The sequence below is a fragment of the Malaya genurostris genome, chromosome 3, assembly GCF_030247185.1.
Source record: "Malaya genurostris strain Urasoe2022 chromosome 3, Malgen_1.1, whole genome shotgun sequence".
NCBI classification, from domain to species: domain Eukaryota; kingdom Metazoa; phylum Arthropoda; class Insecta; order Diptera; family Culicidae; genus Malaya; species Malaya genurostris.
Genome location: NC_080572.1, coordinates 102,841,839 through 102,860,934, shown reverse-complemented (window position 1 = coordinate 102,860,934; position 19,096 = coordinate 102,841,839). Strand labels below are relative to the sequence as shown.

Genomic DNA, 19,096 nt, shown 5'->3' with positions numbered 1-19,096 from the left:
AAACCGCTCGTCCCACAGCTGTCAGATTTATTCTAGTGACAGCTCATTATATTATTTACAAGCGCACAAAAGCATTTTGGTGGGAATTTTTCAGAAAAAAAGTTATTTGTGATGGAATTCAAGTGTGATAGTGTGATTGCTTTGCATTTGGCTGGAAAACCACAAGTGGCTATCGTTAGAGCCCTCCAGCATTTAAAAGTGAATAAATCTTTTGTGTCTCGTACCATCGCTCGTTACCGTGATACTGGTAGCGTAGCCCGACGTCAAGGAAGTGGACGAAAAAAAACAGCAACATCGGCAGAAATGGTTCGAAAAGTGAAGAAGCGAATTGAACGAAATCCGCGTCGCAGTGGCCGAAAAATGGCTCGTGAGCTGAACATATCGCAATATGCCATTCGGCAAATATTGAAAAATGAGCTTGGACTAAAGCCATTGAAGTTCCAAAAAGTGCAAGATCTTACTGATGCGCAAAAAAAAGTTAGACTCGAAAAAGCTAAAGAGTTGCTTCGCTTGGCCGAAAGTGGTGAACTGCCGAATTTGGTTTTCTCCGATGAGAAACCATTCGTTATCCAGCAGTTTGTAAACAAACAAAATGATCGTGTTTACTTGCCAGAGAGGTCAGCTGAAAATTTGCAACTTCGGTTGGCCACCAGAACTCAAAAGCCGGCCATGGTGATGGTGTGGGCCGCCATAACAGCCGATGGTCGCTCGCCGCTCGTATTCATCGACCGTGGGGTCAAAATAAATGCGCAAATCTATCGCGAAAATATTTTGGAGGGAGTTCTGAAGCCCTGGGCACGCAAACATTTCGGCCGCAGACCTTGGACATTCCAACAGGACTCAGCACCATCGCACTCAGCACGCGCCACCCAAGAATGGTTAAGAAATGAGGTTCCTCGCTTCATTTCCACCGCACAATGGCCACCAAAATCTCCGGATGCCAATCCGTTGGACTATTGTGCCTGGGGTATTTTGGAAAGCAAGGTTGGCACTAAAAAATACCAAAGTGTCGATCATCTCAAGCAAGCGCTTCGCCGAGAATGGACAAAATACCGCAGAGCCACTTTCGGGCTGCGTGTGATGGTTTCATTGGCCGTTTGAAGGCCATAGTTCGTGCCAAAGGTGGCCAATTCGAACAAATCTAAACCGATTCTCAAATTTGATGTTATTTCCGACATTTTTTGCTTTCATTCAATAAAATTTAAAAAAAAAATGAAAAAATTATGGCGTTTTACTTTGTTGCAGTTTTTTCATCTCACCTTGTATATGTTGCAGTGGACAAGACCCATTTGGAATGATATTCTCTGCTAACTTGGAACCAACTGTAACAAAGTGCTTGTTGAATGCTAGTATCAGATTGCGATTCTAAACCAGCTTATTTTTTCGTGCAGTGTATATCGAGATATGTTCCATATATTTGGAGTTGTTTGGATCATTGTACTGATTGGGAAAACTGTCGTATGTGCATTAAAAAATTTGTAATGTATTAGTAACCTTTTTTGCCACCACACTTTACTGTGATGTCCCTCGTGAATCGCAAGAGTGATTCATTTTGATATATAGTATATTTGGTTATATACAAATCGACTCAGCTCAACGAGATCGGAAAATATCTGTGCGTGCACTTTTCAAAGATTTTTTAACGAACTGTGACTCGTTTGAAAGCTACTATGGGATCATTGATCAAATTCGAAGATTAAATGGCTGTCACTTTTGATTCCGAAGATATAATGGTTTTGAATTTCCGATGGCTGTCACTAACGGTTCCGGTGATGTAATGACATAAGTGACGTAAACGTCAAAAGTCATTACCGCTTAATTTTCTTGCATATGGATTAACCGATATAAATAAGTTTAGCTTAGTTCGGAATTATAATTGGGCTCTGTGTCGACTTCTAAATTCATATGGCTGACACTTCAAGTTTATGAGATATACATCATACAAGTGACGTAATCGGCAAACTATATTTTTTTCTATCCATATAAATATATCAGAGAGTGATCTATGATCACGTTGAAAGGTATTATTGCTTATACGTATGGTATGAAGAATGTATCCGAATATTTGGCGTAAGCGCTGAAACCTGCTATTGTGCACAACCCGAATCAATCTGAATAAATTGGTGTCAACAATGAACCCGAATTAGTGTCAGAAATTATCATAATTAAACGGCAAAAATATTTTCATGAATCTGTGTCGATGAACGAGAATTAATTATATGTTATGTTTTTTCTTTCATTACGAAGTCATAACTCAACGTTCTACAACAATATTCGTTCAAAATTTCTCAATTTTCAAAATTGTTCGATATTCCTTGCGATTTGTTTTAAATTACAAAACTGAATATATTGATAAAATTCTTATAATAAATTCGAATTTTGAATTCTAGTTCACTCACCAATTTGAAAAAAAAAAAACGATTTTCGTGTGAGTTTTCAGTCAGAATCAAAGTGTGGTTCAAATTTTGTTAGTTGATATTGCATTCAGCGACATTGCATTGGTTTCTCATATAAGCGGGGATGAGAAAGTTGTCATTGAGTTGGATCAGACCCTGTCAGCTTCGAGCGAAGTCAATCTTCAGTTCAGCAACGCCATCGCACGGCATCACATTCAACATATCATGTCAATTGTATGGGTGCGCAACCCTGCTATTTTGGCGCGCACGAATTTGACATTTTTCTCCCCTACTTCTATGTATAAGATTCGATGCGGGCTCGCCTGGGGGCGACATGCTCGCAAAAAAGGATGTTGCCAATGATTTGTTCGGGAAATGTGAGAGCTGGATATCTTGTTAATATGATGTCTTTGGTTGGATTAAGATGAGGAAATTGGAAGAATTTTTGACGATTAACACTGGACTTCTACTTTTGAAGAAATTGCTTTTATATTCTTTAAGCCCTAAATGCACAATAACAATTTTCAATAACTAGCGAGATCAAAAAAAATCTGTGTATTTTGAGTTTGTGACCCATGTGCGAGTGTGTGTGAGGATAGGACGCGGAGGGACTTACGAACGAATTAAAACAACGGTTTGCTTACGGTCATTCCGTCTGTCTACCGTCTATTTTGAATTCGTTTCGGCTATCGCATAGAATCACGAGGACGCCATCTCTTTACGTACGAATGCACACAACAACGAGACGAACATTGCCGACCGAGCACATGTTTTGCCAGTGGTGTTGTGTGCGGTGGTAGTTGTTTACCAACCTGTCTTTTTCCCCGCATCGCGTAGTCTCATTCATTCATTTTGATATTCGGTACACTGTGCGACCCGTTGTTTCTCCGGCTGGAAACGACTATAGCCTCTACGTCATTTTTACGGCTTTGTGTACACACCTTCCCACTTCTCTAATCCAGTCTCGCTACCCGTTGTGCAACGAACTGACGGCTGTACTTGAATTGAATCGCAGCTTGCACGACGCAACGGTTTCAGCTAACCGTTGCTGGTATGGAAGAGGAAAATGATAAAATAGTTTACAGAACACACGGGAATCAGCGTGACTCACATTTTCTGCTTCTGTCTAGCGAGTAGCCATTTGTGGCTGTTTGTTTGGCACGTTCCGTGCTCAGATCGATCGAAAAATTCGTTTTGTTATGAAATTCTGAATAATGATATTTGCACTTGTTTGTTTTTGTCTGATATGATAACGGAATGATTTAAGATGGAGAAAATATCCGCACTTGCAAATGGAGTATCCTGAACAGCTGATTTTGACAGTTTCAATGAAGGTAAAAGTCAACACTGATACTGATAAATGCGGTTGGTTGTATTGTGTAATCTATGAAGAAGCCCGGTGTAAACAAATCTTATTTGTGTTTGTAATGCAACGGAAACATGTTTACGAATGTAGTCAGAGTAAAATCAGAATGTGTGAGAGAGTTGATAAACTCCAACCATCTTTCGCTCTCATGAGAAGAAATACTTCAACTTGATAATTGGGAGAGTTTTGACATCGAAGGCTGTTTGAAACGATAAAAATACTCATAGGTATCTCTTTCTGTTACCAGTTTTTTGCGATGGTATTTGTGAATTTAAGCGAGCTTTGTACAAAAGAAATGTGAAATGTTTAATGACTGGGGGTTCACTGTACCAATTAAAATCCGAATAATACTACTAGGTGGATTATTACGCATCATCCATGCATGGCTCTAGTGCTTGGGAAAGCCCTTCTCAGCTGAACATTGTTCAAAATGTTCTAGTTAAAGCAAAGAATAAAAATAAAAGCTTTGTCGATTGTTTGGATTGATTGGATCTTTTGGTCCTATGCGTGATGCATAAATATCTAGTTAAGGCTAGCTGCTTGAAATGCGATGGCCTTATCCATACTACTGAAACCCTGCTCCATACTAGAAAAAATAAATCAATCAGGTTCATATTTATAAAGAAAGTTACACTTTAGACCTCCTTCCTTCACAAATTTACTCTCCGTGTTTTGTTATTTTTATCTCATTCTCGCGTCACTCATATTCGCCACACGCTAACCATAGCATCAGTTCACTCAACGTTGAATGATTGAATGATGATTCTCATTTGTGACACAATATTTCCGTAAACTTTCAAGTATGTATGCTACACGTGACCCAGTGAAACTCCTGTTTTTTCTCGTTTTTAGTTGTATGATAGCAGGAACCCAGTGTACAGTGGTTCAAAAGCGCAATTTCACGCTCTTAATTGATAACTGATAGGAACGTGGTTATTGAGGTACAGTACCTTCAGCCAAGTTGCTCAGAATGATAGATGCCATCTTTTGGAAAATTTTATTTATGTGATTAATTCCCCTAAAAGTGAGATAAAAATACACTGAGGTCTTTTTTTATGCGGTCTTTTTTTATGCGGTTTTTTTACGCGACTTTTTTTATGCGAATTTTCAGAGTTATGCGGTTTTTTTATGCGAAGTTTCAGAGTTATGCGGTTTTTTTTATGCGAATTTTCAGAGTTATGCGGTTTGCCCTTCTGCGGTCTTTTTTTATGCGAAATTTCAGAGTTATGCGGTTTTTTTTATGCGAAGTTTCAGAGTTATGCGGTGTTTTTTATGCGAATTTTCAGAGTTATGCGGGTTTTTTTTATGCGGTACGTAAATTCGCATAAAAAAAGACTTCAGTGTATTATTTTTGTTCATGGCCAACATAGGGGCTAAGTTACTTCGACAAAGTTGTGCAGAAAGTTATTTCAAACAAACTTGCTGTAGGTACTATTCCCATAACTTGAGTGTAATTCATGATATAATGTATTTTCTGAAAAGGGTGTCCCAAAAATAGTTTTTGTAAGAAAACACATATAAAGGGTGATTTTTTAAGAGCTTGAGAACTTTTTTAAACAATAAAACGCATAAAATTTGCAAAATCTCATCGGTTCTTTATTTTAAACGTTAGATTGGTACATGACATTTACTTTTTGAAGATAATTTCATTTAAATGTTGACCGCGGCTGCGTCTTAGGTGGTCCATTCGGAAAGTCCAATTTTGGGCAACTTTTTCGAGCATTTCGGCCGGAATAGCCCGAATTTCTTCGGAAATGTTGTCTTCCAAAGCTGGAATAGTTACTGGCTTATTTCTGTAGACTTTAGACTTGACGTAGCCCCACAAAAAATAGTCTAAAGGCGTCAAATCGCATGATCTTGGTGGCCAACTTACCGGTCCATTTCTTGAGATGAATTGTTCTCCGAAGTTTTCCCTCAAAATGGCCATAGAATCGCGAGCTGTGTGGCATGTAGCGCCATCTTGTTGAAACCACATGTCAACCAAATTCAGTTCTTCCATTTTTGGCAACAAAAAGTTTGTTAGCATCGAACGATAGCGATCGCCATTCACTGTAACGTTGCGTCCAACAGCATCTTTGAAAAAATACGGTCCAATGATTCCACCAGCGTACAAACCACACCAAACAGTGCATTTTTCGGGATGCATGGGCAGTTCTTGAACGGCTTCTGGTTGCTCTTCACTCCAAATGCGGCAATTTTGCTTATTTACGTAGCCATTCAACCAGAAATGAGCCTCATCGCTGAACAAAATTTGTCGATAAAAAAGCGGATTTTCCGAATGGACCACCTAAGACGCAGCCGCGGTCAACATTTAAATGAAATTATCTTCAAAAAGTAAATGTCATGTACCAATCTAACGTTTAAAATAAAGAACCGATGAGATTTTGCAAATTTTATGCGTTTTATTGTTTAAAAAAGTTCTCAAGCTCTTAAAAAATCACCCTTTATTTTCAATTTATATGAGTTTTTCATGTTCTACGAAGTTTTTCATCGCTAAAAACTACACAACTTTCCCAAACATACTATGCTGCTATCATTTCAGTTTAATGAAATACACTGGTGTCTCTTTTTACGCGGTTTTTTATGCGGTTTCCTTTTACGTGGCTTTTTTACGCGGATTTCCAAAGTTACGCGATTTTTTTAACGCGAATTTCCGAAGTTACACGGTTTATTTTTTACACTGATTTCGGATAACTTGCGATTCTTTTTTCGCGGATTAACAAAGATGCGCACTTATTTTTTGCGTTCTTTTTTGTGCAATCCATATCTCCACGTTAAGAAGACCTCAGTTACAGGTAACGGTAACTCCATTGTGCTGTTTCTGCTCTAAGCATTGATTCAATGGGTTTAAATCCAATGGTTGAAAACTGAGCTTCCCTAACAAAGATCTTTCGAATTGTTTGGATTCGACTTGTTAATATGTTTTGCTTTGATTAGTAAAATTATACACGTATTGAATACGTGTGGAATAATATTAGCGTACGTGTACTGAACTCTCCCGGCTCTGAACTGGACCGAAGGGGGATAAAAACCCTTCCGGCACGGTTTAGTTTCGGCACACCCTGTGCACGGACGGCAATATACTTTCTATTGTTTCAATGCGTTTTACAGTACCAATATGAAACGTCTTAAAAAAGAATGATTGGTTCTTTTTAGATTCCACTATGACAAAACTATTTTGTTATGACACTATCCGAATAGTAACCAAACAAATAGCAAACTTTGAACTACATATTTTAGAGATTGTGTGCAGTGCAGGGTCGCTTTCACGGAGTTTCTAAGATATTTGCATGAAAAAAAAATTCCGTTAAGTTTTGCGTTTTTTTTTTACGCGGATCTCCGAAGTTACGCGGATTTCTCAAGTTACGCGGTTTTTTTGCGCGGTTTTTTTATGCGGTACGTATCCCCGCGTAAAAAGAGACCTCAGTGTAGAGCCATTTTTCATGTTTTTTTTACAAAATTTCAACTTTATCATCAAAAGGCGCAGAAAGGTGCAGATGAGACTACTTACATATTAAACTACTTCAAAAGAGCTTTCATATCGTGTTTGATTTACTCGTCTGCAATCGTTTGCATGCGAGATATGTTCTTTCCAAATATCCTTGTTCTTGACATTTGCAATGATAAGGTTCATTGTATATCAGATCAGACTTCAGTATATATTCGTTACCACGGTAACTCTCACAATGAATGATTTTTATGGACATCGAAGTTAACAAAAAGGAAAGTTTAGTAATCGTTACAGACGTCTTTTGAAAGTAACTATCAGACGTTTTTTGAAAATGAGATAAGAAGCCACGACTTTGAAGAAAGGCTATCATCATGTCGAATTACGTTATGTCATTTTTCGGCAAGTTTTTCAATCGAAAAGCTCTGCGAATAAATATCCTCTATTTGTCAATTGAAGTGGAGATCGATAAACGCTTGCTATATCGTACTGTTCACAATGATTAAGAAGTTTCCTTCATATAGATTTTGAGAGTATTATACACGCGAGCAATACTGATCACTTACGAATCGGGATCCCATGAATTGGTTATTAGTTTCATCGGATCTTTTGGTTACAAATATTCGTGAATGGTCAAAACGGACGATGCTGAGAGTCTTTTTGCTGGTTAAGAACATTGTCAGCTATCATAAAATGAATTTAAATAACTAAAAAATGAGTTTTGATCATACTTTTATCTACCAGAAGATTACATAACTTAATACGATTCGATGATTGCTTTTTTTTAAAAGTCGTGGCAAAACAGTTATTAAACTATTCAATTTATAGACTTCGATGTGCAAAAAAATCATATTTTGTGGCAAGTGCCATAGTAATGAATACATACTGAAATCTGATCTGACATGAAGTGAACCTTATCATTGCAAATGTCAAGGACAAGGATATTTGAAAAGAACATATCTCGCCTGCAGATGATCGCAGACGGTATGAAAGCTCTTTTGAAGTAGTTTAATATGTAAGTAGTCTCATCTGCACCTTTTTGCGCCTTTTGATGATAGACAAGTTGAAATTTTGTAAAAAAATATGAAAAATAACTCTATTTCATTAAACTGAAATGATAGCAGCATAGTATGTTTGAAAATTTAAAATTTGAAACTAGCTCAAGACGGCTCTACGCCTCAACAAATACTAAAACACAAATTGCTCCTTTGCTGTACCTCCTACAGTACATTCCTCCTACAGTAAAGTGATTTTAAAAAAAATCTGTACTCATTTGTCGATTATGATGTACCGCTACACGAATAAAAAAAAATACGCAGGTACAAAAAGTCGGCGCGTAAGTAGATTTTCAGAATCGATATCACGAATTGAACCCGCGCCAAATCCTCTTGGTGCTTCAACTATGGTAAGCACAAACTAGCTCAATCTTCGAAATTTTCAAAATCTGATTTCTTAAAGACATTATAAGTGGATTATGACATATTTCCTTCAAACACCAATTTGATAACATAAGTTTCAATTTCCCAATTCCAATAAGTTAGGAAACAACCTTCTACATTGTCATGATTAGATAATACTTAAGCTTTTTTCCCTCTTACAGATCATCCCACCACCAGAATGGAAACCCCGGAAGGCCGGTTACGATTTAGACGGCCTGAACTTGACTATACCGGCGCCGATTTGTCAGGTAGTTGCGGGCAAACAGGGTCTCTACCAGCAGATCAACATTCAAAAGAACCCACTCACGGTTAAACAGTTTGCGGAGTTGGCCAATACGGAAAGGTATAGTTTTTGTTTCCGTGGATAAATTAGCATTGGTACTTATTCCTACAAACATTCGCAGATATGCTACCCCGAAACATTTTGATTTTGAAGACTTGGAACGCAAATACTGGAAAAACATAACCTATGTGGCTCCGATTTACGGTGCTGATGTCTGTGGCAGTATTACCGATACCGACTGCAATGTGAGTTATCTGATAAAATTTGCTTACGTTCCTACCTTTTAAATGATTTCATTTTTCTCTCTCTCTCTTTCGCAGATCTGGAATATCAATCATCTGGGAACGATACTTGACTACGTAAACCAGGACTATGGGATTTCGATCGACGGTGTCAACACCGCCTATCTGTACTTTGGTATGTGGAAAACCACCTTTGCATGGCATACCGAGGACATGGACCTGTACTCGATCAACTACTTGCATTTCGGTGCTCCGAAAACGTGGTATGCCGTGCCACCGGAACATGGCCGCCGGTTGGAAAAGTTAGCCAACAGTTGCTTCCCGGCAAGCTTTCAGACGTGTTCGGCTTATCTACGCCACAAGATGACCTTGATAAGCCCCCAGATTCTCAAGCAGCATAACATCCCCTTCGACAAGATAACACAGGAAGAAAATGAAATAATGATCACATTTCCGTTCGGATATCATGCTGGCTTTAACCATGGATTCAACTGCGCGGAATCAACAAATTTTGCACTTGAACGATGGATTGAATATGGCAAACGGGCTACGCAGTGCTACTGCAGCTCTGATATGGTGAAAATTTCGATGGATACATTTGTACAGCGCTTTCAACCGGATAAGTATGAAGCATGGATAAACGGAACAGACTTTGGACCACATCCAGAAGATCCAACGCACATAGTTGGGCCACCGCCCCGTTTTGCCGATAACGAGAAAGACGAGGGCATCGAATCATTGACGGAAGAAGGCGAACACACGCCAATGAAGAAGGCTTGTAATATGACGGCAAATAATATTCGGAAAATGTCTTTTAAGGAGAAAAACCCGGATCTTGATTTGAATGATATCCAGAATAATCCACATATTCCAGATGATGTTAAAATGGTTCTTAGTGGAGCACTCACGATGACGGTTGGCGATGACGCGGAAGATGAATTCAATGAAGAAGAGGGTAAGTCACCGCACAAATCCGATTCAACTTCGGACAGCTTCAAGTCATCTTCCTATGATCCATTCGATTCGGATGACGATGAAGAGGAGTTAAACTCAAAAAGCAAGAAGCGAAAGAAGAAGAAACGGGGCGGTAGCGATTACGACGATGACTGGTCTTTATCTCAAGGAAGATCGCGGAAATCTACGTCACCCAGGAAAAGACTTTCACGAGAACAGCGCGAAGCAAAAGCCGACCGAGAAAACAAACGCATGGAACGACGAGCTAAGATAGAAGAGAAACGGAAACAGCGCGAAGAAGAAAAGAAGGTTCGTGAGTTAGAACGTGAACGAAAACGGGAAGAACAAAAGGAGAAAAGAGATCGTGAGCGTCAAGAAAAGAAGGAGCAACGATTGTCCGAATCGAAACAGAAGGCATTGGATCGGATCAAAGACCGCGTGAACAAAGAAAAACGTTCACCGAAAAAGGCGGCCAATGGAAGCACGCCGCGGATGAGAAAGATCAAGAACCAGTTATTGAAGGAGCTTCCAGCGCCTCTGAAAATTCTGGAACATCACAAAAAGTTCGAAGGTAAGATTCCACATCTAAAGAAGTCCGGTGCCGAGGATGTCAATGGCAATGGTGAAGTTATTGGGGAAGGCAGCGGTTGTATCAAGAGTGAACTCCCCTCAGTGACATCAATTGGTAAACTCACTTTGCCGTTACCGGCATCTACTACAATGACTGTGATAGAGAAGCCGGGCGATGGTGTGAAACGCGAATTAGATGATGGCAATCAAATTCCGCAATCAACCACGCTGACGTTGGCCGACAGTAGTTTGGCAAAAAAAATCAGCAGTATTCCTCATCTTGTGGTGAAACAAATCGATGCGAGTGAGGTGAAGAGTCACCCATTATACAGTTCACGTGCAACAACGGTGCCATTCCAGTCATGTACTACAGAGCCAAACAGACCTGCAGAACAGAAGCTCCCTCATCGACCGTCAGAATACGTTCCGCCTCCTGTCAAACTTCCTAAACCTCCCACACCGATTAAACAGCGGATGGACTACATGAGTGCTTTCAATGCCTTCATTGAAACAACTACTAGTAAAGTACAACCGTCAATGCAGGTATTTTGCAAAAAACCTCTCAGTAGAATTGGCCGACCTATCAAATCAGGCTTAGTCCAAGGAGATGACCTGCGCTTAAAACCGACTTTGAAACCATCACAAATACAATCCGTTGTAGATAATCCGATGACGAACAACTGTCGGACCATTGAGACATCTGCGGGCAGCATTCAAATCGTAATCCGTCAACCACCTCCCCTAGCGCAACTATCGACCGGTGATTCTGCCCACATGCAGCAGGCAGCGCCAGTTGAGACTCCACCCAACAATGTATTGAATGTTCAGCAACAGCCCCCGGAATGTTTGCTACAGCAACTGGAAGAACCACAAAAAGTTCAACTCGATCCACCGTCGACATTACAGTCGCCAGAAGAAGAACAGTTTCGATACTTTGATGTTGCGGGGAATGAAATCCCGAGTCCCTATCAGCAGTCGGTAATTTTCGAGAAACCCATCATAAAAAGTACGCTCCCGCTTCCCACAGAAAGTGAAATCGCTGCGATGCTGCTCGCCAACGGTAATAACCATCACCACCAAGTGCAACCTGCTGTCATTAACACCGGCACCGGCTTCGGATGGCCAACTAGTAATAATCAGAACGGTTTTCTGAGTGGACGAATAGTAGAATTTAACCATTAGTATTTTAGTGACGTGTGTCCTCTTTCTATCTATTGTTTCATTTTATTTGTGTACCTCCCATCTTTGCATTGCAAGCCCGTGAAATCCCACCACTCATCGTGCGTTTGATGATCCTAAACTATTGAAGCGTGTGTACTGTTTGCAGCGCCGTTTTATTTTTTCTAAATTTTAAGTAGAAACCACACTTTACGAGTTTTTTTTTCTTCAGTTCATGTGTTTGACTTAATATATATATTTAGTTTTCTTTCGATGAAAGAATTTATATAATCGTGATTAAAATGACTGAGAATGATGTGTAAATTATGATGCGAAAGCGTATTGATCAGCGTATATCTGATAGCTACGGGAACGTGTCCCAGAGAACTTGTGAAATAGTATTGCTTCTGTCTTGTTTTACTATAAAACGTATTATGTCAATATGATTCTACGTTTATTATTGTTTGTATTATTTGAGAAATTTCCTTTTATTGTCCTTATTTCATTTTTTTCATGGATTTATTACGTTTGCTCGTCATATAATTTTTTGCGTGTCGTCTTTTTCACTTTCATAAATTTCTTGGATTTTTACTAATTTTCTGTAGCTAGCTTGTGTGTCTTATTGGTTGTTTTCAAAATATCATTTAAAAGCAGTCTAAGCACAATCAATGGGTTATATTCCATTTCAATTGTTATATTGTGTTGTTCCGCGTCACGCTACCGTTCTACGCATAATTGTCACGTGTTCAATGGAATATCCTGTACGCATGGAAGATTTGTAGTTGAAACGGCAACACAGCGGATTACTTGTCCAAATAAATGCATATTGTCGCCGCCCCGAAAAGGGACAATTGAAAAGTTTTATTTGACCAGCTTGGGGGCATGGTGTTATTGGTCGTAGCCATCATGCCGGGTCAGCATGAGCTTCTAAGAATCGTATAAATTGGTCGACTCAATCGGATTCCGATGACCCGTTCCGTATATAGAGTAAATCGTGTTCCAAGGTACCCGGCTCATCGACCAGCCCCGCCTGAATGCAATGCTTGTATCGAATTGATTCAAACATCTCAGAAAGATTTTTTATCTTTGCGTATGGCAAGTAATCGACGCGCATTAGGTTTATATTTTTTAGTCTCATTTATATCAATAACATTCTTGGATCTTACCAATACTCCACTATGCATCCAATGTCTTATTTTTTAGCAATCGTATCCAAATCTATACTTTTCATGACCAGCCAATCATAACTTTTGAACACAGTATAGTGTGGATATCATTCTGATAAGGAACAGAAAAAAATTTTCATACAGATATTTTTACTCACTGGACGCATTTGGTAATATATTTGGACATTAAAGAGAAAATGTCTGTTGGAACTTGCTTATAGGCGGTTTTCGTTAAAAAAAATCTGCTCGGGCTTATGATTAAAACGGTAAAAAACATTTCTGCAATATTTTGGAAAACCGATAAAAACCCTACATACAGACTAAAACGGTATTGCTAATCAATTTTCATCCTCTCATTCTCCTAACGCAGAAGGCGATACTAACCAGTGACTCGAAAGACGTATAACCACGAGGGTGCAAACCGAAGTAAATAATTAATCAAAAACAAAACCAAAAAAACATTGCTTATTTTATGTTTTGTTTCGATCATAGGGTCTGAACGGTTTGGGTCATTTGCCTCTTGGATCAGAACAACTCTCCATCTAATTTTGATTTGTGACCCATGAGTTTAGAATTGTGATAAAATCCATTTTTATTAAAATATATTCAAATTGCTAGCTTCTTCTGAAGTTAATAGTAATAATATTTGTAAGCTACTTCATAAAGTATGTATTTATCCAGCTTGGGAAACATTTCGAGGTTTTGATACATACACTCATCAAAATTGTTTTTAGATGTGAACTGAGTTGATTTAGATCGCCTGTAATTGCACTTCACGAATGATTAAAAATTCACTGAGAACCAAGACATGATGCAACGCATTTTACATTGAATCATCTATAACGACACCGGTCACGACCAAAGGCTGCATCCGTTGAAACTAAATTATTAGTATATTGCAAATCTTTTACAATTACACTGAATATTTTCGGAGTAACATCATCGTCAAAAAGAAGTGATCAACTGCTGTCATGATTCCGACTGTTCTGATTATCTGTAATTAAAAAAAACTCAATTCACCTTGAGGTGTAATAATGCCTTTCTCTTGTCATTCAAACAGTCTTATTATAACATATTTTTTTCGTTTAGATAATTTTTGATTCGGTTAGTTCACAACAGTCGCTTACGTTGTATATCAGACAACATTTTTGAAATCAAAAGTATCGGTAAAAATATATTGGAAATTGAACATTGTTCAATGAACATTAGAAAAGGTCACAAGTGCAAATGAAAGTTCTCTTGGTTTACTTTCTCTTTCAATTATTTCGACTAATTCCAGTAATTTCCAACAAATTCTATAGTACATATCGAAAATTGATGGTTTTTGCTAATAATAAGTGTGTTAGATCGAAGGATTGCTGAATAATCCGTAATACTCGAAAGAGAAAGCAAACAAAGAGAAACTGTCATTTGCACTTGAAACATTTTCTAATGTCATTGGTTACTGTCTGAAAAACGTGTGGATTGAAAAAATATCGCGATTCGTCGGTTACTTCACTTATATCATTATATCTCCGGTACCGGAAGTGACAGCCACTTAATCTTCGAACTTGTTTCACAACCCACGAATGGCTTTCAAACGAGTCTAAGCTTGTTAAAATTGGTTCAACCATCGCCGAAAAAATTGAGCGGAGAGAAAAATTTGCACACACAGGCGTTTTCTCCGGAGTTCCGATCAAGATCGGATTCCCCAGAAGTTCTATAACCTTCATGAAGAGAAAGGCAAATACCATGCGCCATTTTATTCGCAACATTTGGGAAAATGTCTGACTGACCTAAAAGAAATAAAAAATAATTCTTTCAAAAGCTTTTGAGAAAAAAATCAATTTTTCACATTTGTTGGGGTTTAGATAAATGGTAGAAGGAACTAACGAAGCAATATTAATACTTTTAGTTCAACTTGAAGTTATATATGCGCTAAAGATTCCGTGTAAATTTGTGCAGAAACACTTAAGTAGTTTCCGAAATACTACCTTCATCAAAAAGTTCCTGAATCATCACCGTCTGGCGCTCTCAGCATCCGATTACACTTTTTTTAGATTGCTACATATGTCATCGATATTCTATCAAGTTTTCAGTTTGATACCTGGACATTTGTAAAAGTTACACTGTATTGAGTACTGCGATTGTGCGTGTCCTCGATTTTATACAAATTTCAAAATGGAATTGATTTTGCAACAACGAGTTTGCATTGTATTTTGCGTTAAAAACGGTTTCAATTGTACGACGACATTGCAAATGTTAGAAATTTTGGGATTTTTTTTTATGTCGTAGTATCATGGTAGTAGCTGAAAAAAAGTTCTTTAAGTTAAAACGCGCGTCTAAAAGTTGACCAAGTATGTACACTCAGTACATACGTCATTTCTAATGAGTACACCGTGATTGTATATGTAAAATATGATTCAATTGATATCCATATGCAAAACATTTTTTAACTGATCCGTGAAATACTCTAAATTAGGAAAATGTCGAACTTTTTCTCATTTATATATTCAATAAGGCTCCGGATCATAAAATTTAACAGAGCTGGTTTAGACTTTTTTTTATGTATAATCGAAATCACTGGGGTATTTTTTGTGTAATTCCATCTTTTTTAGAGAAGATGAAGTCTCTTGGCCACCCAGCGAGGCTTGGAAGGCTCTTGGTTTACTAATTCCACTTTTGTCCATTATTATTGTTGTTGAAAGTATTTTTGGTTTTGGTTTTGGTTTCGTTTCTGTTATATTGGTAATCATTGCATAGGTTGGAGTATTTTATTTTTTGTAAATTTCTTGGAATATGTCCTTTTCAAATGCATAATCAATACAATCAATACAATACATTCTGTGCGCCAGGGAAAACATCCTCTACATTTCCATCTCGATGGAATGAACTAAACCGCCATTTGTTTTTAAATATAGCAATCTTTTTAGCACGGGGTAAAATCATGCACACGAATATCAATGGTATCATTCTTGACATACACGGACATGTTGTATATGAAATTGCTATGCTGAGTGGTGAGTTTTGATGCTTTAATTTGAACTGTATGTATAATGTGCTATCAGATTTGTTCAAATGCAGCTCTCGTACCTTGTTTGTGTTGTGGTGAAGCCAATATCTTTTTATTCTTTTGGTTTTATAGTTACAGATAGGGAAAACAGAGAGCAATTGCAATTTACTGAAGCAGCCTTCTAAAAATTTTTTGAAAAATTCTGCACCGGGGAATTTCTTTGAACAACAAAAATTTAAGAAATATGGGGAAGTTGGGTAGTATGATTCTAAACATAACAATTCTTTTAATAAGGCAAACAGCCTTAGCTCTAGGATGCCGAGGGTATATGTAAAGTTTATTATCCACTCTACTTCTTTTGATTTGTAAAACAAAACATATTAACATATAAATATTGTCCTAATATTACGAACCATTTGTCTGTATGGATTCATGGATAAATAACGCAAACTATCGACTGCAACCATATTAAAATTTTGCATCAAGATTTTATTAAGTAATTAATTAATCGTGCAGTAAAAGTATTCGTAGGGGTATTACCTTCACAGTTGTTATGATTCATTTTTCAACTTTACTGTCGTTTAATCGGATTTTTGTTTATATGCTTACTTTCAATGTTGTTGTCGATTAGTGAAATCGAGGCATGGCTGTTTTTGTTTGTTTTTTTTTTTATTCCGAAAAATTCTACCTAGTTTCATGATCTATTTTTGATTTGTCGACACTCAGTGAACAGCTCCGATTGATACCTGGCCTATACCGATCTGGTTTGGTTGAAGTCAGGTTTAATATGATTGAGATTCAAAAAGTATTTCCTCTTTCCTGTCCGGGTGGTTCTGCTTCGTGCGCACGCGCGTTTTTCTCATTTCGCGTGTCGTTTGCTGCGTTTCACCTTTTTTATTTGTAGACGCACTGTCCTGACCAAGAAGAAGAGGCCGCCCTCCTGGAAGTAGGTGTTGTCGAAAGGATCTGAGTGGCGTGAGAAGTGGCCGTGGTAGGAAACTGGCGTAGATGTCACGGTTTATCTAGCTCTATAATGAAGTAGCTTTTACACCGTTCAACGGATTTGAATGGTAACAGAGTACTTTACAGTTTAGGAGTCATTCTATTCTATGCAGTTATTAGGAAAAAAACATGGTCATTATCAACCATCACCATCAAGGTAAAACCATGAAATCATAAAATGAGCAACGAGGAAAAACTTACGCAGAGACTCGAGCGATGTTAAGGATTCAGGAGAGTGGAATCTATATGATGATGATAATATCAGGTGAATCAGACATTCTACATCTTAGTAATTATAAGTGTATACACAAAAAAAAACAATTTACACATGCCATCTAATATGTAAAAGTGACGGATGATGAAAAAAATTAGTTAAGTAATATCTGTATATATTAGTGTTTGAATATTATTCTTCTGAATTTTTAATTACGTCACTTTTGCTTATAGTTGAGTTGAGTTCAGTTGAATGGTGTATAATCCTCTTACAATCGAATATCTCAAATCAATATTAAGTTAATATTACCACTGAAAATGAGCAGGATATTTGAAATAAACTGTTCTACAAGGCGGGTTTGGAGTTACATAAAAAACAAATTCTAACGCGTACATTGAATTGAGAAACAATAATTTTATGTAGACAGGCCTAGAATAATTTATTTATGTTTTATTCGTTACTTGATTAATAGCATTATTTTTTTATTGCGAAGCAACATACAACATTGATATTGTTTCTACTAATGATTTGAAACAAAAACAAAACAACTTCAAGAAATATTGCATAAACCTATGACTTCAAGAAGGAATGTTGCCATTTAGGTCTCGCTAGTAAGTAACATCGATCTTTTAATCATTGTTTGTTCAGAATTCCGGTGCATGATTGGAGTTTAAATTACTAAGCACTAGATTGTAGTTATTAAAAAGTTGAAGTATCCTGAAACGTTATGAACAAGTGAAAAATGATGTGAATAAAAAGATAAGTAGTGATCGTGAATATGTTCCTTTTTCCGGTTCTAATATCACCGTCAGTTTGCAATGTCTTGTCGAGCGGTTTTCCGGCAATTGGGCCGAATCTTAACCATGACTGATGTAAAGATATTTGTCAGCATGTTTTTGCCCTTTTCCGTGGTCTTGGAGATCTGTTTCTTCTTATTTTTGATCCAAAAAATATTGGAATACATCCTCCATTTGACGAGTCGCATGTTGAAACAATTGGTGGTCTTCCTTAAACTATTCAACTTAAGATGGTTCATCTCTTCCAGTGATCTCTTGATATTATGATCCGAGGGATGGTCATATCAAGAGACATCCCATTTTGTGCTGTACATCTCACCATAGATAAAGGGAAAGAACTGTGACTTTTAGAATTTCCTCTCCCTATTCGATAAAAATTACCTTCGTTGGCTACTCATCGAAGAACAAAACGTACAGGTTGCTCGAAGACTTTAAATATCGTTATCAGTCGAAAAGTACGATTCTTGGAACTTGAAGCCGACAAACCATGTGACGAAAGAACTGGATATGTGGAAAATGCAGCGGAATTGACTCAGATGTAGCAGCTCAGTTGGAAGATGGAACAGTTACCGAACAGGACAAAATTAACAATTATCAATCAGAAGTTGTCGATAATCACTAACATTTATCTGAGGTGAGGCGACGATCCGATAGACCTAATTTCGGCATTCTACTATTGGGTTGACCCTATCACACGTAGAGCCGAAAAACGTTTTCCAAGGCTATCGAAAGTCCTAACCATAACAAATGGAAGCCCATTGCCAGCAAAATGGTTTCACATCGTGAAAATGGATAGTGCGATAGGATTTCGTTTCGGGAGTGGCCCTCAGATAAAAAAAAATAATATTACTGAAGATTACTTATGTACCTAATTCTCGGTGTGCCTTTTACCGACGTTTTTAACAGACACTTCAAAATTTTCCACTGGAACTGTCATTATGGAGTATTCAAATAAAATTTGTGACTGTGCCCGAGCGAAGGTTATTATATTACATTTTATTACGTTCACTGTCATGTTATTTCTGTATCACATGTCTAAATATTTTCTGTATCATCTTCTAAATATTCA

At 37.7% G+C, this 19,096-nt stretch overlaps 1 protein-coding gene across 4 annotated transcripts in view; it reads left to right on the top strand.

The window, feature by feature from the left end:
* LOC131433975 (probable lysine-specific demethylase 4B) overlaps positions 1-18,007 on the top strand; it is a 37,786-nt gene extending 19,779 nt beyond the window's left edge. For 3 of the 4 annotated variants that reach the window (XM_058600595.1, XM_058600597.1, XM_058600594.1), the window contains exons 3-5: positions 8,811-8,992; positions 9,054-9,177; positions 9,253-18,007. In XM_058600595.1, the coding sequence (XP_058456578.1) occupies positions 8,811-8,992; positions 9,054-9,177; positions 9,253-11,880 (2,934 nt within the window). In that variant the 3' untranslated portion in view covers positions 11,881-18,007. The remainder of the gene's footprint in view (positions 1-8,810; positions 8,993-9,053; positions 9,178-9,252) is intronic. The other variant, XM_058600598.1, reaches the window with a different exon arrangement.
* Positions 18,008-19,096: the final 1,089 nt, after the last annotated feature.